This window comes from Pteropus medius, unplaced genomic scaffold (assembly GCF_902729225.1).
Source record: "Pteropus medius unplaced genomic scaffold, Ma_sr-lr_union100, whole genome shotgun sequence".
Classification (NCBI taxonomy): Eukaryota; Metazoa; Chordata; class Mammalia; order Chiroptera; family Pteropodidae; genus Pteropus; species Pteropus medius.
In genome coordinates this window covers 3,749,758-3,766,510 of record NW_024349799.1, presented here as the reverse complement: position 1 = coordinate 3,766,510, position 16,753 = coordinate 3,749,758, and the positions used below count along the sequence as shown (strand labels likewise).

The 16,753-nt window shown below is 46.9% G+C and overlaps 1 protein-coding gene across 5 annotated transcripts in view; it reads right to left on the bottom strand.

The window, feature by feature from the left end:
• MSI2 (musashi RNA binding protein 2) overlaps nucleotides 1-16,753 on the bottom strand; it is a 375,150-nt gene that overhangs the window by 126,088 nt on the left and 232,309 nt on the right. For all 5 annotated transcript variants that reach the window (XM_039885723.1, XM_039885724.1, XM_039885727.1 and 2 more), the window contains exon 7: nucleotides 9,778-9,826. In XM_039885723.1, the coding sequence (XP_039741657.1) occupies nucleotides 9,778-9,826 (49 nt within the window). The remainder of the gene's footprint in view (nucleotides 1-9,777; nucleotides 9,827-16,753) is intronic.

Sequence of the window (16,753 nt, the reverse complement as noted above, 5' to 3'; positions counted from 1 at the left end):
CAGATTAGCTCGCTTAAACCTCACAAGTCCATGCGTTAATAACATTAGCTTCATTTAACAGGCAAGAAAACTGAGGTTGAGAAAAGTTTAGTAACTTGCCCAAGGTCACACAGCTGATAAGTGGTAGCTCTTTAACCTAGCAGTGTGATTTTAGACATAAGCTCTCACCCCGTGTCACAGGGCCCATATACCTCATAAGCTTCATTAACTGGAGTACTTGCTTTGACTCTTAAGCTGTAAGCAATAGGAACACAGTTGCCACATTGTGCAAGGTCCCCACGTGTTTATTAACCGTAACTTGGTTTAGAAAAATTTTTTTTTCTTTTTTCTTTTTAATGAAAAAGCACTTTGAACTTATAGGTCTCCCCATTCCAACCTTTCTCCCACTCTGGTCTGGAATAAACTCAAGCAAATTGGGTTTCTCTTCAGACTTGGCCAGTCTGGCTAGTCTATTAATAGCATATTGTCTGGGGGGAGCAGAAACTACTAAGAAAATCCTCATCTATCTCTCTCTCTGTTGATGGGGGGAAAAAAGACAGAGGCAACACAGAGGCAAAGGATTCTTGGCTGTGTGTAATGATATCTTGTTTTGAAGCTCCTGAGTCTCTCTTCCTGGCAGGACAGAAAACTCAGATGAGGCAGGGCCCATACTTCATTCGACAAAGTACGAGCCACCACATGTTGTAACGACCCCGTAATTACAACCAAGTTAAAAAATATTTACGTATAATGCCGGGAACAAGGTAGAAGTGACAAGTTATTGTGTTAAGAATGGGGTGAATTTTTTTTTAATTCTCTCTCATGCTGTCATATCACCATATTTACAATTCAAATTGGAATGAATTTTAAAAGCTTACATTCAGAAAGTAAATGTCTGAATGGGTAAAAAAAAAAAAAAATGTACAAGGTGCAAAAATCCAAAAGGTCAATGAGTATACAATAAAAAGTTTTCCCATATCTTTGTACCTCTGGTCACTTAATCCTCTTCCTCAGAAGCAAATGTTGTTTTTTATTTACGTAGTTTTGCAACCTATGACTACATATACATGTGCATAAACATATTCGAGTGCTTACTATGGCCAGAGACCGTTACACTTATTAACTGATGTAAGCCTCAGGCTAACCCAGTGTCATCATTCCTATTTTATAGATGAGGAATCTGAGTCACAAAGAGGTGAAGTAACTTGCCCAAGGTTACACAGCTATTAAGTCACAGAGCTTAGATTCAAACACCAGCTGTCTGGCTCTAGAGTGTGTGCTCTTGACCACTATGTCATTTAACTCTTTGTTCCCAGTTTTGTGGGTACCCTTTCAGAAATAGCCTATGCACATGCAGGCATATATTTTGTGTGTGAAGGGGAGGGTCTTAAAAATTCAAACACGGGATGTAGTTTGCCTAAAGAGGTTGAACTGATGGCATCCTTTAAAGGGGAAAGAACTAAGGCTAGCGGGCACTAACTACTAACCGTGGGCACTTTACAAGTTGACTCACTGAACTCTTACAGAGCAGATGTGCCACTTCCACAGCGAGCCGAACGGGGCTCAAAGTCCTTCAGTAACTTGCTGAGATCACACCCATGGGAAAGCTGGGATTTGAAACCAAGAATGGTCAACACTAAAACTTAGGCTCCTTCCAGCACCCTGCGTGATCCAGAACTTCAGATAGGCTGGTGTGTGACCTCTGATCCTCAAGGCTTAAAGCAGAAGCTTAAGTGCAGAGCTGCACAGTAACTGTAGGAGCCTCCAGTCCTAGCAGAAGGCAGCCGCCGGGGGCTTCTGGTCCCCCTGGGCCAGCCCTCTACTGCCCCTGGCATCCCCATGATGCTCAGATATGGGGTGCTTTTAATCAAGTCACCAAGCCAAAGGGTCCTTTCTCTTCAGGCCTCCACACTCTGCCCTCACCAAGATCTTAAAACATGTCATGAGAGTCAGAGCCTGGGCCTCTGTGGGAACAGGGCTGAACAAAAAGCCTCATTGTCCCTCTCTATAAAAAACCATTTCTGGGTCAGTGAAGCTGCTGACCCCGGCGCCCACTCCCTTTCTGCTTCCGTGGGCCACAGCCAGGAGGCAGGCAGGCAGGAAGACCTATTAGCTCACCGCCCTTCTGGTGCCAGGGCTTTTATTCCAAAGGAAAGAAGTTTAAGATTTATACTTGCGCTAAAGAAAATGCAGCGCATCCAGGGTGCCAAGTTCCCCTGGGTTCACAAGCTCCTCTCGCGCTGGGCACCCCGTCCCCGGCCCTGTTGCTAAGGAGTTAAGGGTTTCGTATTCCTCCGCGTCTACAAAGAAAAGCAGGTGAACAGAAACCAAGCTACTGTGTTGATTAATATCTCAAGAGACAGCGCCGGAATGGGCGCTTCCGGAATTTAGTTGACTGGCTGAGGCGGTGGGGGTGTGGGGATGGGTGGGATTAAAGCACACTCCTAGCTTTCCCGTCAGAAATAAAATTAAGGTCCCAGATCGATGTTGCCGGCGCTGGGGCATCTACAGGAATCTTTAATGGCCTCCTCTGCATGTTTTCAAATTCATATTCTCCTTCAACCTCGCCCTTTTAATTGGTTATTTGTGAGGTCATGTTTGCACCAATTTCTCGGGAAGGCTAATGGTGTTTATTTAACGAGAAAATAAAATGTGCAGACAGCTCCAGGGGGCTGGTCTCTGAGTGATGGCTCAGGGTGGAGGCTGTGGCTCTTCACACCCTCCCCTCCCTTACCCAGCGTTCCTCATAGACTCCTTGTAGGCTCTGGAGGAGGGCCTGAGATGGGTCAGGTGACAGGCCAGGCCCTGTGGGGAAGATGCTGGGGGCCAGGGTGGGTGGAGCAAGTTTGCACAGCCCACAGGCAGGGCAAAGCCCTGAAGGGGAGTGATGAAGATGGGGTGCACCCCTCATGGTGGGCATACAAGCACGCCTATCCCCCTTATACAGCTCTGGCTTTAGAATGATTCCAGACAGAAGCACTGCAATTAATGTCCACATCACCGCCAGACCCTCACCCCCTGGACCCCAAGTCTCTTCTCTCTGAACGGTCTGGATGAGACTCAATGGTATCGAGTCTCTACCCCATTCTGAACATTCTCTGCTGGAGACTGGTTTACCAGTCTCTTTCTTAGTGTTATCACCCAACCTGATCTAGACCTCTACTTGCATTAAAGAGCCCAAGGGCGTGCTTGATGGCCACATCCTACTATGGACCAGATGGAAAGCTCTGTGCTGGTCTATGAGAGACCAGCAGCTTTCTTGTCAGCCGGCTTCCAATTCAGGTGCAGAACTGGAATCAATACCAATAATGATCAGCTATTGGGTTTACAGGTTTCCAACAAACCCCTTTAACCCATCTCAGACTCGGGGTGGAGTGTGATGGGTGCCTGACACCATCAGCAATTAGCACGAAGGATGAGAGAACAGATCTGAGAGGTGGGGAAATGCAAAGGGCGTGACTCTTCCAGGATGGGCGGACCGGTCAGCAAAATCTTGCACCAGTCCCAAATTGTGGGCACTGGTGTTTTGCAAGATGCCCTCGTGTCACATCAGCACTAATGTCATCACAAGCTGTGATTCTGCAAACCCTTAACATGCTTTCCACCCCACCTAATAACTTTCCCAACCAGATGGACCTAGCCTCTTTGTGAAGCACACATCTCCCTGCGTCCCACAAAGTCACATTTATGAGTTGTAGGGTTCCAACCCTCTTACCAACGTAGTCGGAATGCCAGAATCTCATTAGAAAACACACACACACATTATCTTTGACATCCCACACCTATAAACAAAGCAATACCATTTTATTTTTAATTTATGCCTTTGTGTAACTCTTCCGACATGTCCCTCCCCCCCCCGCCTTGGGAAATAGGCTCCAACACACAAATAATTATAGTGTAATTCTTAATCATTTTAGTGTACATAAAAGAGTCGGTATAGACTTCAGAGGTCAATTTCAAAAGTGAGTGTCTGGCAGGTAGTCAGGACATTAAGGGCTATTTTTTCTCCTTAGAAAAGCATTATCTCCTATCACAGTTTTAGCTCCATCTCACTGGCACCATTTTAATAAATAAACTGATTATACAATTTACGAAGACCTTAAACTCTTAGGGACAGAGATACGCGAGCTTTGGGGGAGAAGCCAGCTCGGTCCCACAGCCAGCCACGCGGTAAGACCGCTCACTGAGGTTCACGAAACCACTCTGGGGCTGAGGACAATACAGCGAGGGGGCCTGTTGAGGGGCTGGGGTCTGCCTCAGAGCTGCTGTTCCTCTCCAAAGCCATTAGCATTGCACTTAATAAGAGACTGCTAACAGTTGGGAGAGGAGTCATCTATCACACTGATCTTTATTTTTCTCTCAGTGTATCCTGTTCCTTTGCCTCTGGCACTGTTATGCAGCAAACAGGCCTGCTGGGTAATGGGAGCCACAGGGAGTAAGAAGTCTCCAAATCTCCTCTGTGCTCCCCCGGACGTCACTCCCTCTCCAGCTGACCCTCACCAGGTGTCCGATAAGCTTCAAAGACACCCGGCTCATTTTCCGCGGAGCCCCCCACCACCCAGCTCTCCCCTGATAGGGCAGATTTGGAAGGAGCCAACAGTGCAGGGTTCATCAACCTAGAACCCTGGGGTCAGAGGGAGGGGCAGCTGAGTCTCCCCTGGAATGGCGCTCATGGAGGGCCCTCCATAAGGAAGTGTGAGATGTATTTAGCAACCAGCACCCCCACATTCCACGTTCTCAAACAGGGCTGATGCGGGGAGGGTGGGGAGAGAGCTGAACCGTTCCCCCCTCGCTCCCTGCTATGGTTCCCAATCCCCCTCAGCCTCTGCCAACCAAGCAGTGACTCAGAAAGGGCAGAACCTTGTAGCTTCTTCCTCAGCGCCTCTCCCCCGCCAGCCCAACTCTGGGATCGATACCTAATGCTGAATTCAAGATCTTATCTAAGTTTTGCAAGGAGAAAGCAACAAACTTATCCCCAGTGATTAAATTATTTGATGATCGGTCCAATATTTTTCGGACCACCTCTAACAACTTTTAAAGAGCAAATGAAATGACTCTGAGAAAACTGGAAAGCCACCACACTCCCTCCCCTTGGGAACAAATAACCTCATGGAAGGCCAAGGAATGAAGTGATGGGCGTGGCCAAGGAAGGCCCCAGCTTCTACCAGTCGCACAGCTCTTTCCTGGCTGTAAGAACCTGCTATGGGACATTCTAAAACTCTCCGTGCCTCAGTTTCTACATCTGCAAATGGAGGTGCACCATAGTCCACCAGAAGGGTAGGTATGGAGAAGGACTAATAAGAAGGAGGTGTTCTAGCTCTTAACATCAGCAGCTCCCCTGCTTTAAACCACTGCTTAGCACGGTGCTTGCAGAGTGTCAGAACATGAGCTCTGCTTCAGACAGGCTGGGTGTACACCTGTCTAGAGGGGGACGCTGGGAAGCTGGGTTCACCTAAGACTGTCTGTCATGACGATGCAACAGTATGCACAGGCACTAGGTATGTAAGTGCTCAGAAAGTGCTGGCTGTTTCTACCGAGCGTGTTAGCATGGCTTGGTTAACAAGAACCCACTGGACCACCATGGTATGCACTGTGACGGGACACCCAGATCCCCCTTTGGTATCTGCTAGGAGTGCCTCTGGAGGATGGCCTCCAAGATTTCCACAGTAGAAGCCCAAGGTCACACCTGCTTCCTGGGATGGGCTGCATCCAATGACTAATCAACATACAGAGAGAAAGGCAAGCCCTCTCACCCCATCTGGGGACAGCCCCATCTTCAGAATTCCCCATGGCATCACAGACAGGCTTCCCCCTCTGCCAGCTTCCTCGTCTAGGGCACTCCTGCATGCTAACCCTCATCTCGGGGGACCCAGCCTACACCTGCCCACCTCCCTCCCCTGGCTAATAAAATAAAGAAGGAATTAATCTTGGATACTGTCTCAGATAAAAAGCTAAAAGCCAGAAGCATACTTCAGGTCCAGGAACTCATCAGTCCCAGTTCCTGTATTTTTCAGAGTAGGAGCCTGAGGTGTTCAGCGAAATTAGGAAAAGTGCCCCCGGCTAAACATCAAGGGAAAACAGAAGCTGAAAGGCAGTCTCTGTGAGGAGAAAGGTAGGAAGACTCCACACTTCTGTGTGACTCAACTAACTGCTGCTCGACTTCCTTCCTGCTTCCAGGATGAGGGAGGGCTCACTGTCTCCTGTCCCCTAAGACCTTTCCCACGGTGCCACAGGGTCCAAGTGCAGATTTAATATGGGAAGAGACACAGGCTAGTGCTCCTGGAAACAGGAGAAGCAAACTGCTGTGCAAAAGTAACCTACTGGACCCAACAGAGAACAGGGGCAAGAAATGGCCACCGTGGGGCAAAGAGTGGAAATTCTGCCCTGATCCCTGGCCCATAATGGCAAGTGTGGCCTGCGTGGGTCCCTTGAGCCTGACTGACCAGACTCTCAGAAAACCAGGCCCAGTCCCATGTAGTTCTCCCTGAAGAGCAGCTGTCACAGTTCCAAGGGCACACAGGTGGCTTTCAAATGCCTGGGGTTAAGGATGAGGCAATACTGCAGGCTGCCCAGCAGGGCCGGGTTAGGAGTTTGATGAGAAGTGCTGAGCAAGTGCTGTGACAATGCCAAGAGGTTAATGGTTTGGGGCTCTTTAAGAAGAAAGCTAGAGAGGCAGTGCCAGCCAGAGAGGTGTCCTCAGCTTCTGCTAGTGCAGCACTTTCCTCCTGATAAGATAATGGAAAACAGGAAGCTGAGGAGGTGATGGGAAGGTTGGGGCAAGGTGGCTGCAGGAGGATTTTATTTTGTGTGTGTGCTTATCATCTGATTCCAAATGCACATTCCATCAAGCCAGGGATGGGGGGCCACCCTCCGACTCCATATATACAATTGTGTTTCTGCTACGATATGTTCTTTTCTTAAAAAATTCTTTCCTCCCCTAACTGCCCTAAATCACTGAAGTATTACCCCAGCTTAGCACCCACTTCAAAAAGAAACCCTCCTCAGCTGGTTAGAGGGGTTGGAATACGTGCACAGGCCAAAGCCCCCCCAGGGAGCAGACTGCTGTGCGGGAGAAAAGGGGACGCAGCATGTCAGGTCCTCCCTGTTGAAACTTCCAGGCACATCTTCCCTCCCGCCTGTCCTCCCCGGCCCCACCAGCTGCCTGTTCCCATTCAGGCCGCTTCATGGGTGGGCAGCCTATGCGGTCACACACGGCGCATGCTCAGAAGGGCTCCACTCGGGATTGAATGCTCTGTTGTCATCTTGAAATTCTTAATACTTGTTGAATAAGATGCCCCACCTGTCATCTGTTCTGGCTTCATAAATTATGTAAAGGGTCTTGCATCCACCAAAAGAATTTGGAAACTCTGGCAGGGCAGAAGGATGCTAGTGCAGGCCCTGCCTTGGCTGGGGCAGGCCGTGCATACATCGGGGGCTCTGCCCACCCACCTATGCCCACCCGAAGTCCTGACTTGGGACTGTAAACACGGACGTCCCTGCAACCACTCTGAGCACGGGACCATGGACTGGACGCCCTCCGCCTCTCAGCAGGAAAGGGTTCCCTCAACCAGGCACAGAGGGATCACCGCCTCATCACTGTACTTAGCACCTCTGGGCAAAGGGAAGAGGCTTCACCCACAGCAGGCAGGAACTGGGTTAGTAAGAAGGGAGAACTTTTCCTGGAACCCAGGAGCCTGACGTCCTGAGTGTGAGTGTACCTCTGCCAGTTACTACACACAGAGTCACCGGCCTTCTCCGGTTCCTCAGATGACAAACCCCTTTACCTGCACAGCTGTGAGGGTCGAATGATACGATTTATCATTTCCTCCAGCACAGGGCCTGACACAGAGCAGGAGATTAAAAATACCTTTTTATTCATTGATATTCAAAAAAGAATGATAATAATACTGACTAGAGGCCACTCAGGTATGTTCCAGGACTACGAATTCTAACATTGGACACTAGTGCCATGTTCAGATGGTTCTCGCCCACCCTGCAAATAAAGAGATGAAATGTTCTTAACAAACCCTTCCCCATGTGAAGATGACAGAGAAAGAGTAGAATTTGAAATCAGCAGCCGTAGGTCTGAGTCGCTGCTCTGACCTTGGGTGTAGCAGTCACCTCCTCTGAGCTGTGGTTATCTCACAGACAAAGCGGAGGTGATGACGATGATAAGATAAAGGAGGAAGCGCTAAAGTTTATGCACAGGTGACAATGTGCCTGGCACTCCACTCTCCAAACAAGCCTATAAGAAGTACTAAAGTCACCCTCATTTCACGGGTGAAAAACGGAGGCATGAAGAAGTTACATGATTTCCCCAAAGCCACTGCAATGAAGATGTAATGAGAGGGCTCCACCCAACCCAGAACATCTGGGTTGGATGCTCTGCGGTCATGTGACAGCAATGCTTGGGAAACCAGGAAAAGCGACGCAATGTGGGTGACGGTACAGGATAACTGTGAATTGCCCATCGCAGGTGTCACCGTCCTGTGTCACTCTCTCAGCTCTTGCCCCTGAGCAATGCAGAGGACAAAGGCAGTCATTCCACACCTATAAGCTCTTCTTTTCTCTCCTTGCCTCCCTCCACTCCTCAGCCCTCCTCAACATGTATACACCATGGACACCCCAGTTTTCTGCGCACCTTTCCATTTTCCCTTTCGAGGACGCTGCAGGCGATGCATGAGGAGCCGACGACCAGGCGCACACACTCAGGACAGCCCCTTCCTTCCCCCGCCCCCACCAGCAATGGTTCCCACTCCGCTGCTTCCTCCCTTTCACTCCTCCTGCCTGCTCCAAACAGGAGAGACGGTCGGCCCTGGGTAACTGCTTCTAATCACAGTTGACAGCAAGAATGTAAACAACACAAGAAACATCTAAATGCAATCCGAGTGGCAAGGAAACACCGCTCTCTCCAGCTCCGCTCGAGAACATTGCTTCCTGCCACCCCACTTCGGAAGCTCTGCCCAATAGCGCCCTGTTAATAGGAACCCCGGAAACCAGGCACGTCCTGAGAATAGGAGGCTGGAATGTTGTACCATAACATTTACCCTATTTCCTCTGGGGTGGATTTTTCTAGATTCATCCAATTTTCTGTTTAAAACAATAATTTTAATGTGTTCTTTTTTGGGGGGTTAGGGGGGAAGGAGGTTAGAAACCCCTTTGAGAATCTGTTCAAAGCTAGGGATCCTTTCCCAAGGAAAGCACAAACAAAACATTTTGCGTGTCATTTCAGGGGTTTACAGATCCCAAGCTGAAACCCGTTTTCTAAAACACGGATGGGACAATAAGAGCTCAGGAGAAAATATGAGTAGTCACAGATGCCCTCCAAACTTCCCAGAGGTGCGGAAGGGCATTTCCTAGTCTATAATCACTGTACACATCCAATAAACCTATAACAAGGCTTCCCTCCCCGCCCCCTTTTGGATCTCTGGATTGACAGTGTGCTTCCAAATCCCCTCCCTCTCAATGCAAATTGGAAACTCAATAGAGTAATTGCTATGAATAATTTCTACTTGGATCACTTAGTGCTGAGGTTTAGAAAGCTGGGATTTGAAAAGTATATCTGAACCTATGCTGGGTGTGGCTGCATAATTAAATGACAATTCTCAAGTCATAAGGAAATGGTTTTTTGAACTGTCCAGTATCTGGTCCCTTTATGCTATTGTGACTCTCCATTAATACAGATCTTCAACAGATGGCCAACTCTATCTGCTTAATTCTGGAATATTCGCTGTATCTGTTGTCTGTGGGACTGGGGTGGCAAGAAATGGAAAGGCGACCTTACACCGGGGTTCTTACCTCTGTGCCTGTTGGTGGTCTTATCAAACATCAGCATTGCATCCTCCACCTGCAAAACAAACAGAGAATAGAGCCTGCTTTAGCAATTTTAACAAAATACACAAAACATTACGTATGGGGCGGATTCCATTATATTAGTCATAGCTGCTCATTAAATTCTATTTGAAAATACAAAAACTTAGAAAGAAAAATAAATCACCTGTCATTTGGTCTTTCCACCTAGCACAATCACAGTTAACATCTGGTGCATTTATTTCCCTATAGTTTTTGCTTTAAAAAATATCCATGTCTATTTTAACAGAGTTTAAAACATATTGTATACAAAATTTTTCCTTTGTTCTTTTTTTATACGGAATACTACAGTATTGCAAAAAATTCCCAGGTTACTACATTGTGAATACTATCTTTTTTTTCTAGTTTTTTTTTTTATGGTAAAATATACATAATATAAAAATTGCCACCTTAAACATTTTTAAGTGTACGGTTCAGTGGTGTTAAATACATCCATAATGTTGCACTAACATCACATCACCACGATCCAGCTCCAGAACTCCTTCACCTCGGAACACTGAAACTCTATGCCCATTAAACAATAACTCCCCATCCCTTCAGCCCCTCAGCCCCTGGCAACCACCATCCTACTTTCTGTCTCTATGACTGTGACTACTCATAGTACTTCGTTTAAGGAGAATCACAGAGTAGGTGTCTTTTTGTGACTGGTTTATTATAATTAGCATAATGTCCTCAAGGTTCATCCATATTCCATTGTATGTATATCACATTTTGCTTATCATTCGCTCACTGATGGATACTTAGGTTTTGGCTATTGTGAGTAACACTGCCATGAACATGGGTGTACAAACATATCTTCAAGTCCCTGCTTTCATTTCTTTTGGGTATATACCCAGAAGTGAAATTGCTAGATCATGTGGTAATTCTATTTTTAATTTTTTAAGGAACCACCATACTGTTTTCCACAGTGGCAGCACCATTTTACATTCCCACCGACAACGCACACAGGTTCCAATTTCTCCACGTCCTAGCCAACACTTTTCTTTTCTCTCTCTCTCTCTTTTTTGGATAGCAGTCAACCTAATGAGCGTGAGATATTGTGAATACTATCTTGACTGCTGCATAATATTTCATGGATTGAGAAGCTATAGCTTAATTATCCTTCTGATTAATATTTAAATTGTTTTGTTATAAACAATGGAACTTGATCGTTAAGGACTAAATTGTACTCCCTGCTCCATTCATATGTTTAAGTCCTAACCCCTAGTATGTCAAAGTGTGACTGTATTTGGAGACAGAGTCTTTAAGGAGGTAATAGTTAAAATGAGGTCATTCGCGTGGGCCCTGATCCAGTACAACTGGTGCCCTTTTAAGAAGAGGAAATCTGGACACAGGTACAGAGAAGAGATGATGCGAAGACAGAGAAAGTGATCACCTACAAACCACGGAGAGAAGCCTCAGAAGAAACCAACCCTGCTTACATCTTGATCTCGGACTTCCAAGCCTCTAGAATTGTGAGACAATGAATTTATTTAAGCCACCCATCTGTGGACTAATACATTCATGCTAGAACCTTTCAAAAACATCAAGGAGAAGAAATACCCAAGGCATCTTCTGTCTCTTCCTAGGCCCTTCTTCAGTCTTCCTGTGCATCCAGCAACCCTCTGAACATTTCTAGCAATAAGATTTCAGGATCCACACTTGATTCCCACCTAGATCTCGAGAAACTGACACTTACTAAATTAGATTTGGCTTTAAACTCCACTCCTTTTATTCACAATCTAATCCTTTTTGTTCCACAAAATACACATCTTTAGTGCAGGTGTTACCCTAGCCAATCAGCTACTCACTGGGGGATGGTACCTGATTTGGTCAGGTAAGCGGCCCGGCCTCTTCGTTCATTCTGTGCCCAAGGTTGGCAGTAAAAATATAACCCAACCCATGTGGTTATGGGAGAACAAAACTGTTAACCACAGGGCTCTGTGCTTGGAGCAATTTCAGTGTGTGTATGTGGTCGGGAAGGGCTGAGCACTGTTCACTGGAGCTCGAAGGCTCCCAAATGAGCGTGGGGGCCTGATCTAAGCCGGCTGAGAAAAGAATTCATAGGTTCTTCATTCTTCACTCCTCCCAGACTATAGTCTTCGATGGAGGCTAAGCACACTGGGCGAAGCAATAAAACCAAGTTTAAAACGGTGCTTCCAGACAAATCAAATCCATTTTTTCTAGACATCATCATGTACAACAGGGGAAAAAGCAAAGTCAAGGTAAGAATGGAAGAGGCGGTTAGACAAGCTAGACAAACCTCCAAGACACTGGCCTCACTTAAAAATCTCTTCTTGAGTCAGGACCCCCTTTTGTTGCTAAGCAACTGAGCCTGAACGAACAAGCTCCTGGGGCCTTCCCTTTCTGGTCCCCATTTCTGAAGTCAGTTACTGGGAGGAAAATGGCCTTGCATGGTAACTGATCCTCCAGTAGGAAGCCGCCCTCTCTCTCCCGGGCACCAGGCTGATGGGAGTAGGTAATGCTAGTTTGGAGACTGGGTGCCTTCAGCAGACTCCTCCCTGGCCAGAGGCTTGGCGAGTCCCCCGGGCACCTGCTGAGGCCCTACACACCACAGCATCTGCCTCCTATGCACCACTCAAGCAAAACCACCAGAAGATCAACGGGTTTGTTTGTACACAGAGTAGTCACACTTGAGCATATGGTGTCGCAGATTCAGACCCTGGGCCTCGATTAGAATTCCAATGCCTGGGGTGCGGCTGGGTGGGGGCTGAAGCCTGTTGGGTATCACGCAGGTAAATGTGACATCTGTTTCGCACCCATCTCCATATTTTCTAACATGTTTGCCAAGTCCATATTTTGAGCTAAAAATGTCTAACAGTAAGAAAAACAGCCTCCCTTCTGTGTTGGCTATGTTTTGGTACTGAAACTCAGATCCCCTTAGGAAATAAATATTTTGAATTTTTAAAATAATGTATTTTCAAACCCCCCTTTCAACAGTGCATAAGTGGCTCCCCCTTTTTCTTCCTTAGTCTGGGCGTTTTTTGCTGCTGCCCTCCCATCATTCGCTCTATCCTGGTGAGCGAGGGGGAGGAGCGGTGTATATTTTTTAGGGCAACCATTGTCGAAAAGAATAGAGCTCTTTCCTCCATAGTCCAGTTGTACAATGGGACTTGCAAAGACCCCCTGAATAGATAAAGTGTCAGGCCAAAAGAAAAATTCTATTAACACTTAACAAAATAAAACATCTAAGAAGTAGCTAGAGAGGAAAGAGAAAGGGAAAAAAAAAATCAATCTGGATAAGTCCCGGTGCTTGGGGGGAAAAAAACTTTTCAGCGATTGCAAAACACATTAATTCAGAGAAGCCATCAATGCGATGGAAATCTGGCAGAACAGCAAGAGCTGAAACTGGAAGAATCTGAATATACAAAGACTGAATAGAATGAAAAACATGGCCTCACATACGGGGCTGTTTCTCACGGTTCTATGAGAATCAAACAGAAGCGGCTTGTGTGTGTCTCCGTCATGGGGGAACGAGGGGACAGTCAAGGTGACTAGTATTCGACCTCGGAGCCAGTAAACTGATAACGCTGTGTGTTTGCCCCCGTCTGTCTTTCTCTCTCTCTTTCTCTTTCACACACATACAGAGGGTGAGAGAGGTAGAGAGAGGGAGAGAGACAGAGACAGAGACAGAGACAGAGACAGAGACAGAGACAGAGACAGACTGAGATTGATTAGTTGGCTGTACAGAGTCATCAGATACAACATGCAGGCCAGGCCTCATCTGGGGTGCTAGAAGATCACAAAAACTTGAGGGAGAGGTGGAAACAGGGTTTTTTCAGGCCATTAACCCTTAACCCTTGTGAAATGCCTCCTCAAGGGATACCACCTTCCCTTTTAAGATCAGTACTGTTATTTGTGTTGACAGTGTCCTCACCTGTCTTACAGACTTCTTTGCATCAAAGGTGGGCCCACAGACCTAGTGGTCTTGGGAGTCCCCGGAGAGAGTGAGAAGGAGGAGGTGTCTGAACTTCAGCACACACTTTGTCCTACATCCTGGCACATGCCTGGTACCTTGAGATGTGTCTTCTAATAACATAAAGCAGGTTTAAAATGCAGCCTTGGCATTCTTTGTAATGTATGTATGTGAACAACAAAGCAGGATGAAATAACTTTAACGTGAGATGTCTGAGGATGCCCCCTCCCTTTGTATGGACACCAGAAAGTCCTGAATGTGTATTTCTGCCTATCAAAAGGTCTGGACTCTGCTGTAACATCCTAAGAGGTGTGTACCATGCACACACCACACCTGAGAGTCATTAGCGGGAGCTGTACGGTTAGCTCTATGGCCCTGGGGTGTGGGGCAGGGTTTCTCAAACTTCCCCCCCGTCAGAATTACCCGGAGGGCTTGTTAAAACACAGACTCCCGGCGTGTCTGACTCGGCAGCATTCGCGTTTCTAACAAGCTCCTGGGTGATGCTGATGCAGCTCCTGGCCTGTGGATCCTACTTTCTATGTGCTACTCTCAAGGATGAGAAACAAAAGCAAAGGTCAAAGGCACTGGGCAGAGCCGCTTCTTCTTCTTTACATACACTCAGCACTCAATACGTGGAACAAAACTTCTCTTCCAAATGCAACTGATACACTTCAGTTTGGCAACAGTTCTCCCCTTTGTTCCCCAACTCTTGGACACTTGTGTCCTAAGATCTTGAAAAAATGGCAAAGGGAGGACCATGATGGAAAAGATGACAAAGAAAAAAGGACTTCTTTGTGGCAACCAAGCTGGCCCTGCACCCAATGCAGAAAAAATTCAGATTCTACCAGGATGATGTAAACTTTCCTTCTAACAGATAAACTCTCATTAATGTCTACATCACTCAGCCAACTCAGTCCTGATTAGAAAATCTAGCTAACGTTAACTTTATTTACTTTTATGGGACATATATTTATTAGGCACTCCCTAGATGCAGAGCATCAGCCAAAGTACAAAGAAGAGGTAAATGACACAGGTCCCTGGCAGACTGATTGCATCGATGGCCTCGCACCCCTTACCCTGTACTTTTGCATTTCCTCTCCCCAGAAAGGCAGAGTCTACCTCCCCATCCTGCGTATCTGAATTTGACTTGATATGGTCAATAAAATGACGCGGAGAGAACTTTATGCCCATTGGGGGCTCGGCCTTGAGAGGAATTGCTTGTTTCTGCGCGTTCTCTCTTGCACCTCTGCATTCACTATGAGAAGGGCATCCCCAAGCTAGTCTGCTGGAGGATGAGAGACACGTGGAGCAGGGCCAAGTCCCTTTGGTTGCTCTAGCTGAGGCCAACCTACAAGCACTGACAGATAGTCAACTGCAAAACGTGCCAGTGAGCCCAGCCAAGATCAGCAGAACCACTCCTCGTGGACTCTAGACACGTGAAATAAACAGCTATTACATGCCATGGAGGTTTCGTGGCCATTTGTTACACAGTGTTCTTGTGCAACAGGTAACTCGCATATGGTCCCTGTTCTCCAAAAAAAAAAAAAAAAGCTTTTACTCTATCGGAACATATATCAAGTCTCAATAATGCTAGACAGTGAACAGACAAGAAAAGGGGTGGAAGGCAGTAAAATACAGAACGTGGGCTGAGTATTAAACTATCGAGTTCCACATTCCAAGTGAAAAACAGGTATTAGGGTGTGAAGGAACCACTTCTTAATCTCACCCCGGCAGCAAGGTCGGAGATAGAGATCCCAGAAGCGCCAAGAGAAACTGGCAACATGTTCGTCACTAAATGAGCACCATGAAAATCAGCAATAATTAGCACTCAAGTCAGTGGGTGATGCCTCTCTAATCCTAATTCAGTTAATGAATGAGTGAACTCTCTTTATAATGAGTCAAAAGATTTATTGTGAGCCAGACATTCTTGCTGGGGGATTTTAGAAGTAGCCAGATGGTGCTGACCGTATCCAGAGGTGAGACTTTAGCCAGCCCAGCTCAAGTGCTAGCTGAAGAAGAAGAAACCTTTCAAGTCAGAGAGCATAAAGATTCTGTTTGTCAAGTTGGTTAGCCAAAGGCTGGGACCCTAGAGTGTGCCCCCAGACTGCTGCTTCTCCTGCCTGCAGTTTTTGTCCCCCCAGTTACATAGTGAGTAAAGCTGATTTGGGGATGAAAACAACTTGTTCTCAGGAGACAGCTAAATGAAAAAGTGTTGCCGGGGATAACTCAGCAGGTGCTGGGAGGCAGCTGAGAGCGGCAGGTGGCGTTGCACAAAGCATGGGCAGAATCCGTGTTCTAATCCCAGCTCCACTGGGATCTCACTGAGGACAGGTCACCTCCCTCTCTGTCCTTAGTTTCTCATCTGTGAACACAGGGAACTGTATGAGATGGTCACCTAAGATCTTTTCGCAAAGATTCTCCGCCTAGAATGCTCACGTGGACCGCAGAGCCTGCTGGGACAACATCTAGGAGCATGAAATTTGCCACCGGTCCCTTGCAAACTCTCTGTTCTGTGAGGACGTTCCAGAGCTTTGCTGTGACCAACACACCCAGAGAATTTTCCTACTTTTCTTGGGAAACGAATACACACACCCGCACAACATACGTTATCAAGAACCAAGCAGGAAATGGCACTTCAAATGATCCTTAAATTATCTGTCCAGACACAAGGAGGGAGAGGGAGGGGAAGAAAAGAAACACAGCTCTTCAAACTCCCCCAGAACAAATGCCCTTGAATTTCGTTTCCTGCTCCCACTCAAATGCTTCAAACGTTAGTTTAAATAAACACCCATGAATGCAATACCATGATACTATAGCGTGTAGGGCTTAACAGGGCTTATTATGCTCTATAAACTCAAGGCGCTAAACTCACAAGAGGGGAGACTCCTATACGAGGCAGGACTGCCCAGGACAGAGTTGCTGGAATCGGCCCTGGAGACGGAGGCTGCCTTATCCCACGGCTGTCTCAGAACATAGGATGGCCCCGCT